The sequence below is a fragment of the Tenrec ecaudatus genome, chromosome 1 (genome assembly GCF_050624435.1).
Source record: "Tenrec ecaudatus isolate mTenEca1 chromosome 1, mTenEca1.hap1, whole genome shotgun sequence".
Lineage (NCBI taxonomy): Eukaryota > Metazoa > Chordata > Mammalia > Afrosoricida > Tenrecidae > Tenrec > Tenrec ecaudatus.
The window spans coordinates 194,419,063-194,437,275 of record NC_134530.1 but is presented as its reverse complement, the minus strand read 5'-3'; the positions used below and the strand labels follow the sequence as shown (position 1 = coordinate 194,437,275).

Genomic DNA, 18,213 nt, shown 5'->3' with positions numbered 1-18,213 from the left:
GACAATCTGCTTTAGAGATGCCTAAATAAGGAGAGAAATTATACTGTCTAGGACAAAGGCCAAATTCCATTTCTGTCCATCATGTCTTCATATTACCTATTACTTCCTGACCTAGCAAAAAAAAAATCAGTCTGGAGACTATCAATTTATACCTGCTCTGTGATGACATGAAGAAACATACCCAAGGGGGCAGCAGAGAGGGAGGGGAAAGAAAAAAAAAAGAGGACCTGATGCAAACAAAGGGCTGAAGTAGAGAGCAAATGCTTTGAAAATGATTAGGGCAAAGAATGTACGGATGTGCTTTATACAATTGATGTATGTATATGTATGGATTGTGATAAGAGTTGTATGAGCCCCTAATAAAATGTAAAAAAAAAAAAAAAAAAGAAAGAAAATGATTAGGGCAAAGAATGTACAGATGTGCTTTATACAATTGATGTGTGTATATGTATGGATTGTGATAAGAGTTGTATGAGCCCCAAATAAACTGTTTTAAAAAAAAGAAACATACCCAAGTGGCCCGGCCAATACACATAGGAAAAGGAAAGTCATTAAATAATTGCTGTTTGATACTGTCAGTTCCAGCTCTTGATGACTCCGAGTGTAGAGTAGAAATATGCACCAGAGGGTTTTTCAAGATTGTAGCCTTACAGAAGCAGAACTCCAAGCCTGTCTTCCAAGGTGCCTCAAGGAAGGTTTAAACTGCCAGACTTGCTAGCAGCAGAGTAGTTAACCACTTATACTACCCATCCATGACAGACTAATCAAACCATACAACCCCTGCCCCAAGTTTTAATAATACTCCTTGCCACTGAGTGAATATCAACTGATAGCAACCCTACATATAGGACAGAGTAGAACTGTTCCTATGGGTTTCTATGACTATAGCTCTTTATAAAAGCAGAATGCCTCATTTTTCTCTTGAGGAGCACCTGCTGGTTTCAAACTGCTGACCTTGTGGTTAGCAGCTCAATGTGTATTACCACTATGCCATCGGGGCACCTGAGTCTTAATAACAGAAATCCTAAAGTTTTATCAGAAAAGCAAGCAAGATACACATTCTAAGACATCATTTTTCAAACTGATAATTATAACCCAATAGTGGGTCATGAAATCAATTTAGTAGATCATAATAGCATTTTAAAAATGAAATACAAATAGGCAAATTGTAGAACATCCAGTATATTACCAGAAGCTATAAGTATTAGTTCACGAAAATGTTTAATTAAATATATTGCATATATACATGTGTAGATACATATATAAAATACACATATGTACATGTGCATAGGGTCACAGGTATTTTCATTGTAAAACAAATGATCAAAAATAGAAACCTAGTATCTAGAAAAGGTATTTTCTTTGCAAACCAGAAAATAGTAACTATTCTTTGTGATTTAGACCCAAAGAACTCCCTAATCTCACTCTAAAATCAGTCTAAGAAAAATACTAGTAAACTTGGCCTTATAGTTTTCTTTATATCCCACAGTCTTTTCAAGCAGTCTTTCCATTACAAAGTGTCCTCTTCTTTCAGTCTTCCTCCTCCTCCTACATGGCTGCCCTCACCTTCTGTCTGTGTGGCTCCAACTAATTCCCATCATGGGAATTATCTTTGTCCTGAAACATTAGCGTTCTGTCTCTACACTTTCCCCGTGAAGAACACCTTCCCATTTGTATGAGTGCTAATAACCTAGTGGGAAAGACCTGCATGTATACCAGGTCCTTTCATGGTTCTGTGCCTTTGCATAAACTGCTACTTCTACCTTGGTGAGAAGAAGTCCAGCTAGCAATGACAGAGGGGAGGATAGAGAGCCAAGAACTTTGCTTGTTTGTTTATTTTTTGTTTGAAAAGAGGGAAGTTAAAGATAGGAGAATATATATGGTTTAAAAAAGCTCTTTGGAAGTAGAAAAGTATGCTAGTTAAAACCCATACATAGCTTTGAAGATGCAATTGGGCATATAGCAATGAATTTAAGGCAGTTTGAATTTATACTGCTGTGTCGTTTTTTTAATCCCTCCTTAGTTATTCAAAGGAGTTCTGAAAGCAGACATTATTAAGAAGGTAGAAAACTGGACTGATCTAATGGTTGGAACACTGCTACCTAGCCAGAACAACATAAGGGAACAAGGGTGAAAGCATTCAAAGCACATGTGACAAAGTGATTAAAATGACTGAGAACAAAAGAAGTAAATCCAGGAGAGCAAGGAAATCGGAAATAAAATGAAGTTGAAGCTTTTGAGCTCCAGGATGGAAAAGAGTGTTAAAGAGTATAGGAGTAAAAAGTTCAAAGACTGGAAGATGTGTCCATCTTGGGAAACGCAGTGTCTTAGAAGAGAGGAGAAAATACCACCAGAGCTGTGTGTGCCTAGAGTAGAGTGAAACTGTAGATGGATTGTTCTTCATGGCTACACACGCCATTACACAGAGAGGCATGTATTTTAGTTCTGGATACATGAGGGATCTTCAAAAAGTTCAGGACAAATGGAATAAAAGGACAATAGAATTTTTCCACAAAGTATTTGAAGCTCTTTGCACATTTAAACCCTGGCGATGTAGTGGTTAGAGTTCGGCTGCAATCCACATGCTAGGTAGTTGGAACCCACCAGCAGCTCCGTGGGAGAAACACTGGGCTTTCTAGTCCTGTAAACAGTTAGTCTCAGAAACCCACAGGGATCACTGTGAGTCAGCAATGAACCGATGGCAGTGAGTTTTTTTGGTTTGGTATACTCAAGACTTGAAAGCAGAAACATAAAGATCCACGTACAACAGAGTTCATAGAAGCACCATTCACAGTAGCCACAAGATGAGAACAACCTAAATATATATCAGCAGAAGAAGGGAAAGACAAAATTCAAGGAGGCTTCAAAATGTTCATGGAAAAATTCCATCAACTTTTCAATACATTTTTCTACAAAATTTATGAAACTCCCTTGTACAACACAATTGTGTGTATGTCTTATGAAATTTTAAAAGGTTAGACATAAATCAATATTAGTTCGGATTATTTCTTCTAGGGTTCAAGTGACATATTGTAGATTCCATTCTGGATGGGTGCAGCAACCAATGAAGAAACGCACAATTGACATAGACCAGAAAGATATCATTCAGATATGGAAAAGATGAAACCAAGATTCTGACTCTTTAGAACTTCTGACTAAGCCATGGATTTCTAAGAGTTACCAAGGTACCACTTCACAAAGAAGTTCCCAAATCCTTTTAATAGCAAAAGAATCTAGGCAATGACCAAATATAGCTCAAACACTGAGGACACCACTCCATAATCTTACACCAAAATCATGGAGTCAAGTTGTTTATATAAAATGTTGTATATTTGCATATAACCTATGCACATCCTTCCATATACTTTAAAATTATCTCTAGATAATACCTAATGTAATGGACACATAAAAGCTGGGTAAACAGCACTTTATAATCGCTCTTAGGCTTTGAGGGATTGCTTTGATCACTCAATCACAATTGTTTATTTATAATGTATTTCCATAGTTGGTTGGTTGAATTTTCTAGCACCCAAAAGCTGACTAATATTTCCCTCAAATACCGTAGATCAAAGAAAACCAATGGTATAGCACAATGTCTCCTCTACAAGAATAAAAAAATCTCTTACATGTTACACCAAAAAAGTCCACTCACCTGAATAAAATGTGTTGATTTTGGCAAGTTCCTTTTCACAGGTTTGGAAAAATTTTTCTTCAAACTTGGCAAAATACCTCTTTACTGTGTCTTCATCTGTAACTGTTTAAGGCAAGGAAACAATATTTAAATTTATCTGAAAGCTAATTAAGGAAGCCAGGAAACTAAAAATTAAAGTTACTATCTTCTTTAACCTTCAAAATGGCAACTATGTATGCCTTTCTGTGAAAAAGGAGCTGTGAACCAATAAAGGAGTAATCAAAGGCCTCTTCACATAAACACATACCGTGCTTTATTTTATAATATTATGTTTCTTAGTTTGTATTGCTACACTACGCACAGCAAACATACCCAGATCCAACAGCTTCGCCACTTGCCAACCAGAGGCAGTGACTGCATTCTTCAAGTTACACAACCATCCTCACTCTCCTTTGCTGAGATGTTTATCCTCCTTACCATAAATTCATGCACCCTTTAATTGAATGAGACCTTAAAAATCTCTACTATAATAAAATTTAGAGAATTATTACAGCTAGTGTTCTCTCACGTGTTACATCAAAACAGCGTAACAACTGAGATGATCTCTTAAATGATCATAGTCTACTCCAAAGTTTAGAGATTTTTATAATAAATGGAAAATTAATGATGGCTGGATTCACAGAGGAGATTAATATAGGAGAGGCAAGGAAAAACAGACAGAGTAATTCAAGAACGAAAAGAATTATAACAGCAAGAGATGCAGATATGAATGTGTAAAATGTATCCTACTGGGATAAAATAGCTCATTGTCCTATACTAAATTGCTCTCTGCTCACTTTCCCCTCAGCTGACAGACAGAGAAGGAAGAGTGGACTGATGGGTGTAAATTAAGATGATACAAACCACCCAGGGGTTGAGTAGACAATATAAATGAATTGACAAAGTGAATGGTTGTCCAAGTAAGCGGCAATAGGCAACTTCCAGATAAGAAGTCACGTGTGCTATGCAGACTATGGAAAATTAGAACGCACATGCCTGTCTAGGTAGTTGCGGCCACGTGGTAATATGTGGTCAATGTTGTGGAAAGAAATCATACATGCAGATACTTTTAAAACACTACTTTTGCCAATCTGTATATGTTTCCCTAGGCTGAAATAACTTTGTGTGTCAAGCAAGTCCAAGAGAGGGAGAGATTCCCTATATGTAGAGGCCGAAAAATCGACTGGTGCCAATCTCAGAGACATTGGTTTATTTACACTGGGGGTTTTCAGACTGGCACAGTATTGCTGCATTCAGGACAGGAAAGATCCTGAAAGCGGAATGTAGTAGGGGCTCTTTTGAGTAAGGCAGGTGGTTACTGAAACTATTTGCACTTATGACACTAGCTAGGTACTTGAAACTTATTGCTGTTTCTGCTATGGTGTGCACTGGATTGTGCAATACATCCAGCAAAGGTCTAGTCTGGCTATGTGGAGGGAAGCTGTCCTTTGAGCGAGCTGGAGGACACACTGGGAATGCATGCTTAGTAGAAGTGCAACCATTTTTAGTACCGTTAGTCAATATCCCTACAACATAATGATTGACTTAAACCCTAAGGACAGCTATATGTCGCTTTAGAAATTCCCAAGCCTATACGAGTTTTTAACCAAAGATCTGACTAGCCTCTCCAGAAGTTAATCATAATATATAAGAATATTATTTCTACAAAGCCAGAAATCCTTAAGTAACTTACCTTCTAGAAATAAAAGAAATGGTATTTTCCTGAGTAGTATTACACACACACACACACACACACACACACACACACACACACACACACTATTTATACAAGAGCTAATGAGAAAAACGAGCAAAGGATCTAAATAGATACTTCATCAAAGACAGTAAACAAACAACCATACAAAGATGCTCAATGTCATCAGTCTTTGGGAGATGTAAGGCTAACAACAACAACAACAACAAAAACCATATTGGATTAGGTTTTGATCTTCACTAGGATGACCAAGATTGAAAATTAACAACAAATGTTAAGTAGGATTTTTATGTAGACATTATAATGCATCTTTGGCAGTGGATTTGGTTTATGGCTAGGGCAATGCAAACATGAAACAGACACTAGAAAAATGTGGCAGTACCTCACAAGGTTAAATATAACTGTATGAACCAGCAATTTCTACTCGTAGGTAGTATATAGCCAAGAAACCTAAAAAGCAAGCAGGTAAACGTACACCAGTGTGCACTATTCAAAATAACTAAAAGGTGTGAAACAAACTAAGTGCCTCTCAACAGACATGAATGGATAAACAAAATGTGGCTTGATCATTCAATGCAGTAGTATTCTGCCATAAAGGGAAATAAATTCCTGATTCATGCTACAACATGGATAAACCTTGAAAACATGCTGAATGAAATTAAGTCACTTAAAAAGGGACAAATATTGTAGGATCTCACTAAAGAGAAGTGCCTAGAATAGGCAAAGGGATAGAAATTAAAGGCTACAGTGATTACCTGGGGCTGGAGGGACTGGGAGAAGGGAAATCATTGTTTAGGTAATACAGGATCTTTGTTTATGGGGATGGAAATGGTTGCACAAAATGACTAATGTAATTTATTTTACTGAATTTTACATGTGAAAAATACTGAATTCCCAAGTTTTTCTTTATATTCCTAGAACTGTTATTTTTTGAAAAAAAAAACATAGAACCTATCCATTTATTTGCATAATACAAATATAAAAACATTAATATTGCACAAAATCGTAACTTTTATTATATACTGTATACACTCGAATATAAGCCAACCCAAGTATAAGCCGAGGTACCTAATTATTTCCTGAGAAACCAGAAAAATTGATTGACTCAACTATAAGGCTAGGGTGGGGAAATGCAGGATGTGAATAAACACAGAGATCAGAGGGGAGAGATGGAGCGCAGTCACAGACACATAGTGAATCACAATGGTGCTTCTGTGAATTGGAGCAGTGCACGTCATAGGAAGGCTCTGATTGGTTAGATGTGAGTGAACAAACATTCAAAGCCCTGCAGTGCCAGCGGAACTTTGAATCAGCAGCGGAGGAATGGCAATCATCCGTGAGATGTTACACCTTGCTGGGGTAACACTGACCCGTGTATAAGCCGAACCCGTTTTTCAGCACATTTTTTGTGCTGAAAAACTCGGCTTATACACGAGTATAGACAGTATACCTTCTTTGGATAATAATAGTATAGACTGCTCTACTGATTCCACAGTAAAGAAGGTCTGACCACTTTAAATTCCTCATTTAAGCTCAGCAATTTAGGTATAAGAAAGCAGGAGCTGTCCAAGGCCACTGAGAGTTCTTCCCCCAATGAATAAAGCAGAACATGGCTTTTTCACTACCCTCAAAGCTGACCTTGAGTTTAGAAGGTACATGGCAACAGATACTGCTCTTATAATAGCATCTTTCTATAGCAGATTTTAAAATAGGAAGAGGCTACTTAATTACTGTATCTTCCCCTCCCGCTGCCAGCTTTATTCTTTCTATGCTTTTAGAAAAGAAAGCCCAATGGACTTGACTGTATTTACTTTGCTTCCCTATTAACAGATAGTTTTCATTGACAAAATCTAATAGAAATAGACAAAGTTGTTCTGTGAAATTATTTGAAATTAATTTTAGGCAATACTAATTTTTATACAGAAGCTATATATTCAGCAATATAAACCATTTAGAATATTACTCAGAACCTAGAAACAAAAAATCTAGGTCTCTGAAAAACTAAATATATCTAATAAATTTTATACATTTAAGTATGAGTATTCTACTATGAATTAATCTCCTATGAAGTCCTCATTTCTTTACTTGAAAGCATGTTTTATCTAAAATTCCAGGAGCTTTCATCTAATTTTCTACTTAACCCATAACTTAAAAGTAGAGGGCAGAACAAGATGTTAGCAACATTAAGAGTTAACAGCTACCCAAGAGGGAAGAGGAGAAGAAACATAAATAAAAATAGGAAATAGAGCTGAGAAAACGAAATTAAGTGAAAGACAATGTTCTTGTTCTGCAAGATTTAAAAAAGATACCATCAACTACAATAATTAGAAGTAGATAATTGGTAAAAGAATTAGTAAAAGAGAAAGAATATAAAAGCAAATACAAAAACAGATCTGCACATATATGAAGATTTACATTAAGCTAACAGGAACACTTACATTTAGATCAGTGAGATAAGAATAGATTCTACAACAAACAGGCTGGGTCAACTGGCCTTAGAATGACTTAAATGAACTCCAGATGGAGTTAAAGAAAAATTGAGTTGAATAAAATATTATTCAAAAATTACCTCTTTATAATTATACATAGAGAAGGCTTTCCTAAATACTACACAAAACACAGAAGCCATAAGGGAATGTTTGCACTCTCACAAAATGAGAATATTTCCATTCCAAAGAAATCATTGAAGAACCAAGTAGAGAAAATATAATATTTTAAAATAGTGCTATCATTTTGGCAATAGTGAAAATAAATGAACATTCTTATTACTGTAGGTTAAACTGTAAATGCAGAGGCTTTTAGAAAGACAATGTGACAGTAGTTAGCAAAAATTTTTAATGTTTCCTTGTGATCTAACAACCCCACACATATGACATGTATTCTAATAGAATCTCTTGCTGAATAATGAATATACTTAAAGAATGATCAGACACTGTCATTATTAACTGGTGATAGAGAGTAAAACCTGATGTTCAACAAAAGGGAATTGGTAAATAAATTACAATAACATTATATAAACCATTTTCAGGACTAAGATGTACCTGACCCAAGTCATGGTATTTTCAACTGCCTCATATGCATGGGAAAGTTGGACAATGAATAAAGACTGAAGGAACATTGATGAATTTGTATTAGAGTGGTGGCAAAGAATACTGAAAGTACTATGGACTGTCAAAAGAACAAACAGACCTGTTTTAGAAGTACAGAGTGCTCCTTAGACGCAAGGATGGTGTGACTTTGTCTCATGTATTTTAGACATTATGTCAGTGTTTTGCTCTGTTGAACATGAGTTGGAACCAACTCAACAGAATCTAACAATCTATAGTCTTTTAAAAAATGACACGGCCACATACAGGTATGACGACCACCACCAAAATACTGCTGAAAAACCCCAAATACATACAGTATGAGCCTATTTAGGACAAATATGCATGTAAATTAATATCCATATAAACAAATATAGAAAAAAACTGTAAGGCTGAATTTTACACTGTTAATTGTGATTACTTCCTTCCAAAGCTAAGAGAAGGATTCTTACACTCTGTTTTCTACACCTACTATACTGTTTCAATTATAATGAAAATGTATTCATAAAAGATAAATGTGAAGAATTACAGTAAAGAAGTAAAGGGCATTATTAAGTAGAATAAAAAACATGTCACGCAAAAGTCCTTTAATTTTACTTAGTAAGAAATAACTAACCTAGGTAGTAAAGAGTATCAGGATTTAGAGATATATACAAGGATTAAGCTTTTCTCATTTTTTTCATGAATTATTAAAAAAATGTTGATTTGTACAACATTAACTTCTGTTATAAAACTTATTCTGTAAGGTGCCTGCTGAATAATTATAAATCAGCAACATGAATCCAAGATCGAGAAAATCTGTTTTCAGAACATGACTAGCCTAATTCCTTTATTTTACAGATGAGGAAATTATGGTAGTCTAAATAATTTGCTTGTTTTGTCTGTTTTTGCCTTTTCCCCTTTCACATAATTTTCTTATTTCAAAATAAAGAGTAAATATATATCAATCATAGGAGCCTTGGGGGCTTTGTGGGCTCCAGGGTGGTGTGCTAATCTCAAGGTCAGCAGTTAGAAAATCACCAACTACTCTGCTGGAGAAAGACGTGGCACTTTCTAGTCCCACAAAGAGTTACAGTCTCGTAAACTACAAGGGCTGTTCTACTCTATTCTGTTAGGGTTGCTCAGAGTCAAAAGTGACTTGATGGCAATGAGTTTGGGATTTTTTTGATATGTTAACTGTGTGAAAGTAAATAAACCTACATAGATTTAAAGATAATTTTATTGGGGGCTCTTAAAGCAATCCATACATCAATTGTATCAAGAGTAATTATCATATATTATGTGGACTTAACATGCCCTGAAATAAATAATTAATCATAAACAACTAAGCCTAGTTCAAAGAAAGCTACCATAAATCAGTATAAACCTTGGAAAGATATTATGAATGATAGATTAGCAGTAACAAAAAATAAAAGGAATGAAAAAGTCCATTAGTAAGGAAGGGTTCAGAAAACACTGCTGTATAGATCGCTTTGCTCTGAGTTTTAAATAAATATTAATTCAGTCGGATAAACTAAAAAAATAGAATAAGAAAGGGGGGAAAGAGAAACATTTCATTGTCATCTCTATTATGATTGTGTCTCTGCCTCACATTTATGGATGACAGTTTCTCTCTCACCCACTCCCCAAATGACTAAAGCTAATAGAAAAAAAATCCAGATAAAAGAGCCCTATTGCACAGCAACCACTCTGAAGTTACTTTTTCAACAACTTTCCTGAATATTTTTATTTTTATACTATAAATGCCATTTTAATCTCTCATGCAATCTTTAGGTTAGATGAGAAAAGCTATTGTCTCTCATAAATAAATTCTTTAAACCACAAGTGGTAGCCCTTTTAAACCCTTTATATGTTCCTTTCAAATTTTTATTATTGTTGTCAATTTTCTTAGCTGATTATTTTTCTTCTATCTTAACAGATCCAACAGCCAACAAAATATCTGGTACACAGAATGTGCTCCATACATTTTTTAATAAATAAAAGTTTGGTTGGCATATAGTTCACATATCACATAATTCAATAGTTCAGTTACACCTAGAAGAGTTGTACAACTGGCACAGATAGGAATTGGAAATACAGGGAATCCAGGACAGATGAACCCCTCAGGATCAGTGGTGAGAGTGGGAGGGTGGAGGGAGGGTGAGGGAGAAAGGGGGAACAGATTACAAGGTCTACATATAACCTCCTCCCTGGAGAATGGACAGCGGAGAACTGGGTGAGGGAGACATCGGATGGTGTAAGATATGATAAAATAATAATTATTTATAAATTAACAAGGGTTCAGGGGCAGAGGGGAGCGGGGAGGGAGGGGAAAAATGAGCTGATACCAAGGGCTCAAGTAGAAAGCAGGTGTTTTGAGAATGATGATGGCAATATAAGTACAAATGTCCTGGACACAAATGATGTATGTATGGATTGTAAAAAGAGTTGTATGAGCCCCTAATAAAATGATTAAAAGAAAGAGAAAATGATGATGGCGACATATGTACAAATGTGCTTGATACAATTGATGTATGGATTGTTCTAAAAACTGTAAGAGCCCCAATAAAATGATTTATTAAAACAAAAAAAACAACAAAAAAGAGTTGTACACTCATCACCACAATCAATTTTAGAACATTTTTCTTCATTCTTGTACTCATTGTTATTAGCTCCCCATTCCCCTCCCCTACCAACCTCTCAAGGAACCATTAATCCAGTTACTGTTGCTATAGATTTACCTAAATGAAACATTGTTTTGAAACAATGTTAAAAATGAAAGCTATAAACTTCTTGGAAGCAAAAAATAGGAGTAAATATTTAGAGCCTGAATTTAGCAATAGATTATAGTAAGAAACAAGTAGCCCACTTAAAATATGTACAAAGGGTTGAATACACATTTCTCCATAATATACAAATTTCCAATAAGCACATAAAACAGGCATAACCCATTCATCATTAAGAAAATGTAAATCAAAATGATAAAGAAACAGCATTTCATACTTGGTAGGTTGACTCTATAAAAATATGGAAAAATGTCGGTAAGGATCTATGGATAATAGAAACTTTGATGGGATTGTAAAGAGGTGTGGTTTGCCAGTCTGTGTGACCACGTGCTGTCGAAGGGATCAGGTATCAAACATCAAGGAACAAAAAATCATATTGAAAATGTGAGTGAGTGCAGAGTGGAGACTCAAAGCCCATTGGTAGCCAACCAGACACCCTTTACTGAAGGGTTGTGGGGAGGAGATGAACCAGTCTAACTTTCCTCTACTTCTTAAATGCTTCCTCCCCCCGCCACTATCATGATCCCAATTCTATCTTACAAATCTGGCTAGACCAGAGGATGAACATAGGTACAGATAGCAACTGGAAACACTGGGAATCCAGGACAGATAACTCCTTCAGGACCAGTGGTGAGAGTGGTGATGCCTGGAGGGTGGAGAGAATGTGGGGTAGAAAGGGGGAACTGATTACAAGAATCTACATATAGCATCCTCCCTGGGGGAGGGACAGCAGAGAAGGCAGCAGGGGGAGACATCAGACAGTATAATATATGACAAAATAATAATAATTTATGAATGATGAAGGGTTTATGAGGTAGGGGGAGTGGGGAAGGAGGAGGAAAATAAGCAGCAGATATTAAGGGCTCAAGTGGAAGGAAAATGTTTTGAGAATGATGATGGAAGCAAATGTACATATATTCTTGACACAATGCATATATGTATGGATTGTGATAAGAATTGTAAGAGGCCCCAATAAAATGATAAAATCAAAAAATGAGGACCTGATGCCAGGGGCTTAAGTAGAGAGCAAATGTTTTGAGAACGATGAGGATAACAAATGTACAAATGTGCTTTACACAATTGATGTATGTATGGATTGTGATAAGTTTTATGAGGTCCCAATAAAACGATTTAAAAAAAAGAAGTGTGGTTTGGAATAATTTTGTCAGTTCCTCACAAATTTACACCAAGAATTACCATAATTTCAAGAACTCAATTTTTATGTATATACACAAATCAAACAAAAATACATGCACACTAATGATCATAGCAGCATAATTCATAATGGCCAAAAGTAAAATCAAATGTAATCAACTGAAAAATAAATATACAAAATATAGTATATTCATGTATTACAATGCTACCTCAAAAACAACTGGGCATAGAAATTCCGTATGCTCCAGCTATACTTCTACTATATGCACTACAGAAGTAAGAACCCTACACAGACATATGCATTCTCATGGGCATTGCCACACTGTTCACAATAGCAAGAAGTTAGAAACAACACAAATACTCATTGTAATCGAATGGATAAATAAATTTTTATATATACACACAATGGGATACTATGAATCACTAAAAACATTGTTGTGAAAACATACATTAAAATAAAATACATAACAATAAAAATTTTTAAAAAGAAAAACTAAAGTATTATATTCAGGCATTAGAGTATTATTCAGCCACAAAAAGGTATGAAGCCTTGCATGCTAATACCTCTGAAACATTAGATTAAGTGAAAGAAATCTATCACAAGAGGTCATATATTGGATTTATAGGAAATGTTGAAAATAGGCACATCCACATAGACAAAAAATAGGTTAGTGATTGACAAGGCCAGGAAAAGGATTGTTATGGGTGATGACAGCCAATAACTAAAGGGTACCCTTTGTGCGCATAATGAAAACATATGGAATTAGATAGTGAGGATGTTACATAACCTTATGAATACATACACACACACACACACACACACACTAAAATTCGCTGAATTCTACATTTCGAAAGGGTAAATTTTATGGCAAAATTGTATTGCAAGAAAAAAAATTCATCCAACTTTAAACCTAAAGCAGAAACACCTGATTAAAAATTAGAGTATTTCTTCAATAATTGTTTATTTAATCTGAGACCTGAACCTAAGGAATACAAAGAAACCAAGGCAAAATTATTTGAAACAATTAAAAAAACATGCTAGGAAATAACCTGACATGCCTGAGGAGATGTAAGAAGCCAGCAACGTGATTAACAGCAGGCAGTGAGGTGAAGAAGGTAGGCAAAGGGCTTTTCATACAAAGAAACCATATTAAGTTGTTTGAATTTTATTATAAGTGTAAATAAAAAGTATTACTGGGTTTTAAGGAGTCTAAATAGTATATTTAATTCTTGCTTTATTAAATAACATATAACATTTCTTAGGAAACTAGGTATGCAGAGGAGAAAATGAATACAGTTCCATCCTCAAGTATAAAAAATATCAACAGAGTTCAACAGTTTTCTTTATAGCAGTGGTTCTCAACTATGAACAATTTTGTCTCTTGGGGAATATTTGGCAACGTCTAGAGACATATTTGGTTGTCACAACTGAGAGGGTGTTACTGGAATCTAGTGTTGAGACCAGGGATCCTGCTAAATAGTTACAATGCAGAGAACAAGTTTTCCCTCAACCTTAAGTACAAAAGAACGAAACATTTCCACTGTCTTATCTCCAGTAACAGTAACTGGACAATACCAGTTTGGGAAGGGTTAGTTTTAATATTACCACATCACTTATTTCCATTTTTATTATTTTCCATTCACAATAAATTCTATTTAGTTTAAGTCATAAAAAGGAGAGCTGATGAGTGAAAATGAATAGAGAGAGAGAGACTCACTGCCATCAAGTCAGTGCCAATTCATAGCACTGGGCAGAGTGGAACAGCCTGCCATTTCCAAGACTGTAACTCTTTGTGGGAGTAGAAAGTCCTGTCTTTCTCCTGCAAAACTGCTGGTTTTGAACTGTTGACTTTGCAGATCGCTGCCCAATGTATAAACACTACACCATCAGGAATCCTTCTTCAACAAATACAGGAGGAATATTTAATACTATTGATTTCATGCATTTAAGAAAAGAGGTGTGTGTATGTTTGTTTATTTTTAAGAATGTCATTTACAAACTGGGAATAACTTAACTAACTTGAAACTATTCCCCCAGATGCTAGTTCAACAACAGATGGGTGGATGAATTATGCAAAGCATATGGACAAAGATTTCAAGGATGAAAATGTTACTCTAAAATCATTGGTGTAGTAAAAAGAAAACTAAATTTAGAGTAATTCATTCAACAAATATTGAGTCCCTCCCCTTGTGCACCAAGCATAGTAGCAGGTGCTAGGAAAACAGTACCAAACAAAATTACTTAATGCTGCCCTCACTGAGATCACAGCTCCGAGAAAACAGACATTATTTAAGATAATTACAAGTATCCAAACTGCAGTATGGATTTTATGAGAGTTATGGGGGGGGGGGGAGTAAAGATTTAAAAAGGGTAATATGGTAGCAAGACCTGGTCTAGCCTGCAAGAATAGGGCTAGAAACAGGGGTGGGATGGTAGAGAGAGGGTGAGTCCAAGGAGTAGAGGTTTCCAAGCAGTAACAGCATACAAGACTCTGGAAAGCAAAGGACACGCTACACTTGAGGAACGGAAGAGAAGACCCAAGGGAGAAGAACAGTGGTAACAATTAAGGCTGTCCAGGTAGGCAAGGTATGAATCAAGGACTAGGCTTTCTTCCTAAAACTAATGAGAAGAACTACCAAAACCAGGAATAATCATATACATTTTCTACCTGAAAGGTTACAGGGAGGCCTATTAGATATAGAACAGTAAATATCAAGTGAGTAATCATGGTAGCCTGAACTAGGGTGACCCGGCCTTAGAGATAAAGTAGAGAAATCCAAGATATTTTGGGGGTAAAATCAATAGCTCTGCTGCTATTTGGAATAGCACAAAGGACTCTGGTACATTTGAAAGCCAAGGGTATTTGAATAAGCAATCTGTAAGCACTCTCCTAGCTCTAAATTTCATATTCCATAATTAAAGCTACTAATTTCTACAAAAATGATTCCATCTAGACTGAAGCTGTTTTAAATCAAATTTTTGGATTTGAATCTTGACAAGGTTCACCATTTGAGGTTTAGCTAAATGTACTTTAAACGCGTGTGCGCGCATTTGGTAAAAATTCTAATGATAGAGTCCTGGTGGTGAAATGGTTAAAGCCCATGGCTAGTAACCAAACATCAGTGGTTCAAATCCATCAACCATTGCATGGGAGAATATAGCAGTCTGTTCCTATAGAGATTATGGTCTTGGAAACCACATGAGAGCCAATGGGTTCTATATGAGTTTGAATCAACTCACTAACAATAGAACAAGATATCAAGTTTAATTCACAATAGTGACATGTAATTGAGATAAACTGTTCCTAGCTCTAGCATACTATCTCCCTGAAAATATGTAATTAATATCTTTTAGGCAAAAAATATCAACAAATAAAATGCTTAACAGTTTAAACTAGGGATAATCCAATAGTTAAGTAATCAGTATATACACCAGTAGTCTTCAGATGTTTTTAAGTCTTGAACCCTTTTAAAGGAATTTTGAAAAACTATCTTTCTTATTTTGAAGTTACAATAAAAACTGTTGACACTTAAAAAGTTGTAAACAATTTCTGATATATTGAAATTATCCACTTTAAAAAATACTTGGAATATAGAAAGTTAATGTAATTTAAATGTCACAACAATTGGAAAAATACTATCATTCATTCCTAATACACATACAGTTCTCTAGCTGTGGGAAACTTCCTATCATCTCATTTTTTTCTTGAACATTATTTCCATTCCACTTATACCACAAAATTTTACCCTAAGGTTTTAATGCTTCAAGTCATTATTGATCATCCTGTCATGCTTCCTAGCTATTATATATGTATATAAATTAAAATTTTAAAACAAAGACTTCCCTAACCATAAGGCTTTAATTTCCTCTAGATTGAATTATCCTCACAAATATTAGCATACATTGTAGAACACTAACATAAATATGTAATATACTTAATAAATATTAAATATAGAAGGTAAAATTTTATTGGCAATTTAAAAATGAATCTTGTATTTAAATGAATAAAAATCTCTTCTCCCTCAATTAGTTCATACATCTATTGATAAATATTGTATTACTTGTAATAAATATTACATTATTTCCTAGAATATAGTAAATTTGGCACAATGAGACAATTAAGAATCATTACTATGCCTATTTTTCATTTTTATCCATGTACAAAACTTTAGTCACATAAATAAGCGTATGACAATGAATTTTTAAAAAATAATGGTGTGAATTATTTGAAGTCTTTTCCAAAATCTAGACTATCTATTATCAAAAATTAATTTTAATAATATATGAGCTTACAATTAAGTTTTCTTTCATTTTTTTTCCATTTCATTGAAAGCAAAGTATTAGAAGCAATTCTGGTGGGACAAAATCAGGTCTGTAGGATGGACAGATAAAGCTTCCAAAGGAGATATCAAGTCAGTCCTTTCTACACTGGAGCAATTAAGCAAATGTCAACATTGTCCTGATGGAAAAAATTCCTCCTCACAACTGTCCTGATCTTGTTCTCACCAGTGCACTTTTAAATTTTATAAAAATGATTTCACAATAAGCCTCATGTTTGACTGGTGTTCTTCAAGAAAATCTATCAAGATTAAGCATTTAGGATCCCCAAATCATCACATCGCCTTCTGACCTGGACCCTTCTGCCTTGAATATCACTGGTTCAGCAGATTTCCTCAGCAGTAACTGATCTCTTCTTTTTTAAACGCAATCTAAGGAGACTAAGATAAATGCATTACGGAGAGAATACATATGTTTAAAGAGACATGCTTAAACACATTGGGTTTAGAATACATGTATGAACTGGAATCCTCCTGGTAATACTTTTTGGCTTGCCTTCAGATGTATGTGGTAAGGACTGTTATTAGGTGTCATCAAGTCGGCTCCAACCCACAGAGAGCCTACACACAACAGTACGAAACACTATCGTCCTGCACCGTCCCTGCAATTGTTCCGATGTTCTGAGCCCGTTGATGTAGTATAAGTATACTTACACTCTTAAGTATAAGATCTGGACATTTTTTCTCCTAAAGCTACCTAGGCCCGCATATTCTGGGGGAAAGTCTTCCATGTATCCCCATTTAAAAACATCATGGTATTTGTATAAGTCCTACAAACAAGATGATGTCTCATTTTAAAAATGAAGAAGGGCTTTTCAAAGCACTATATCAAAATAAGAAATTTATCTGAATATACACGGTATTTCCAAGAGCATTATATATCTTTTACATAAATGCTTCCATTTGCTAATTTTAGCTTAATTACCTATAAACCTGAAGTATAATCAAATCTTTAAAGCCATTTTCTTTATCAAACCTCTTTAAGTTAGATATACCATTTTTATCATTTTATTGAGAGCTCTTACAGATGTCATAACATTCCATAGTTCAATCACATCAGACATATTACAAAATTGCTACCACAATCAGTTTCAAAACATTTTCTTTCTTCTTGATTATCAGCTTCCCTTTATCCCTTCCCTCCCCCATCCCAGCCCCCAGGAGCCCTAATTTATTTCTCCTATAATAGATTTTTGTCAATATCTTACACAATCCATATCTATTCACAGTCAATTTTGTTGTTCAACCCCATGGAGTGGGGTTATACAGTTATCAATGCTATTTGCTCCCTATTCCCCTCTCTTCCCTTATCTTCAGGGAACCATTACTACTGTTACTGTTTCTGAAGGGTTGGCTTTCCTGTTCCAAATGATCTTAATTATATAAATGAACACATGCAAGTTAACATGATTAATGAGGTAAAACAAAGACCATAATAAAAAGAGGAGGAAATATTAAGAACTAGAGGATAGTTATGTGGTTCAT

General features: G+C 35.1%; 1 protein-coding gene across 1 annotated transcript in view; it reads right to left on the bottom strand.

Annotated features, from left to right (window-relative positions):
- XPR1 (xenotropic and polytropic retrovirus receptor 1) overlaps positions 1–18,213 on the bottom strand; it is a 212,113-nt gene that overhangs the window by 93,120 nt on the left and 100,780 nt on the right. Inside the window, exon 3 of the mRNA XM_075528060.1 lies at positions 3,653–3,754. Within this exon, the coding sequence (XP_075384175.1) occupies positions 3,653–3,754 (102 nt within the window). The remainder of the gene's footprint in view (positions 1–3,652; positions 3,755–18,213) is intronic.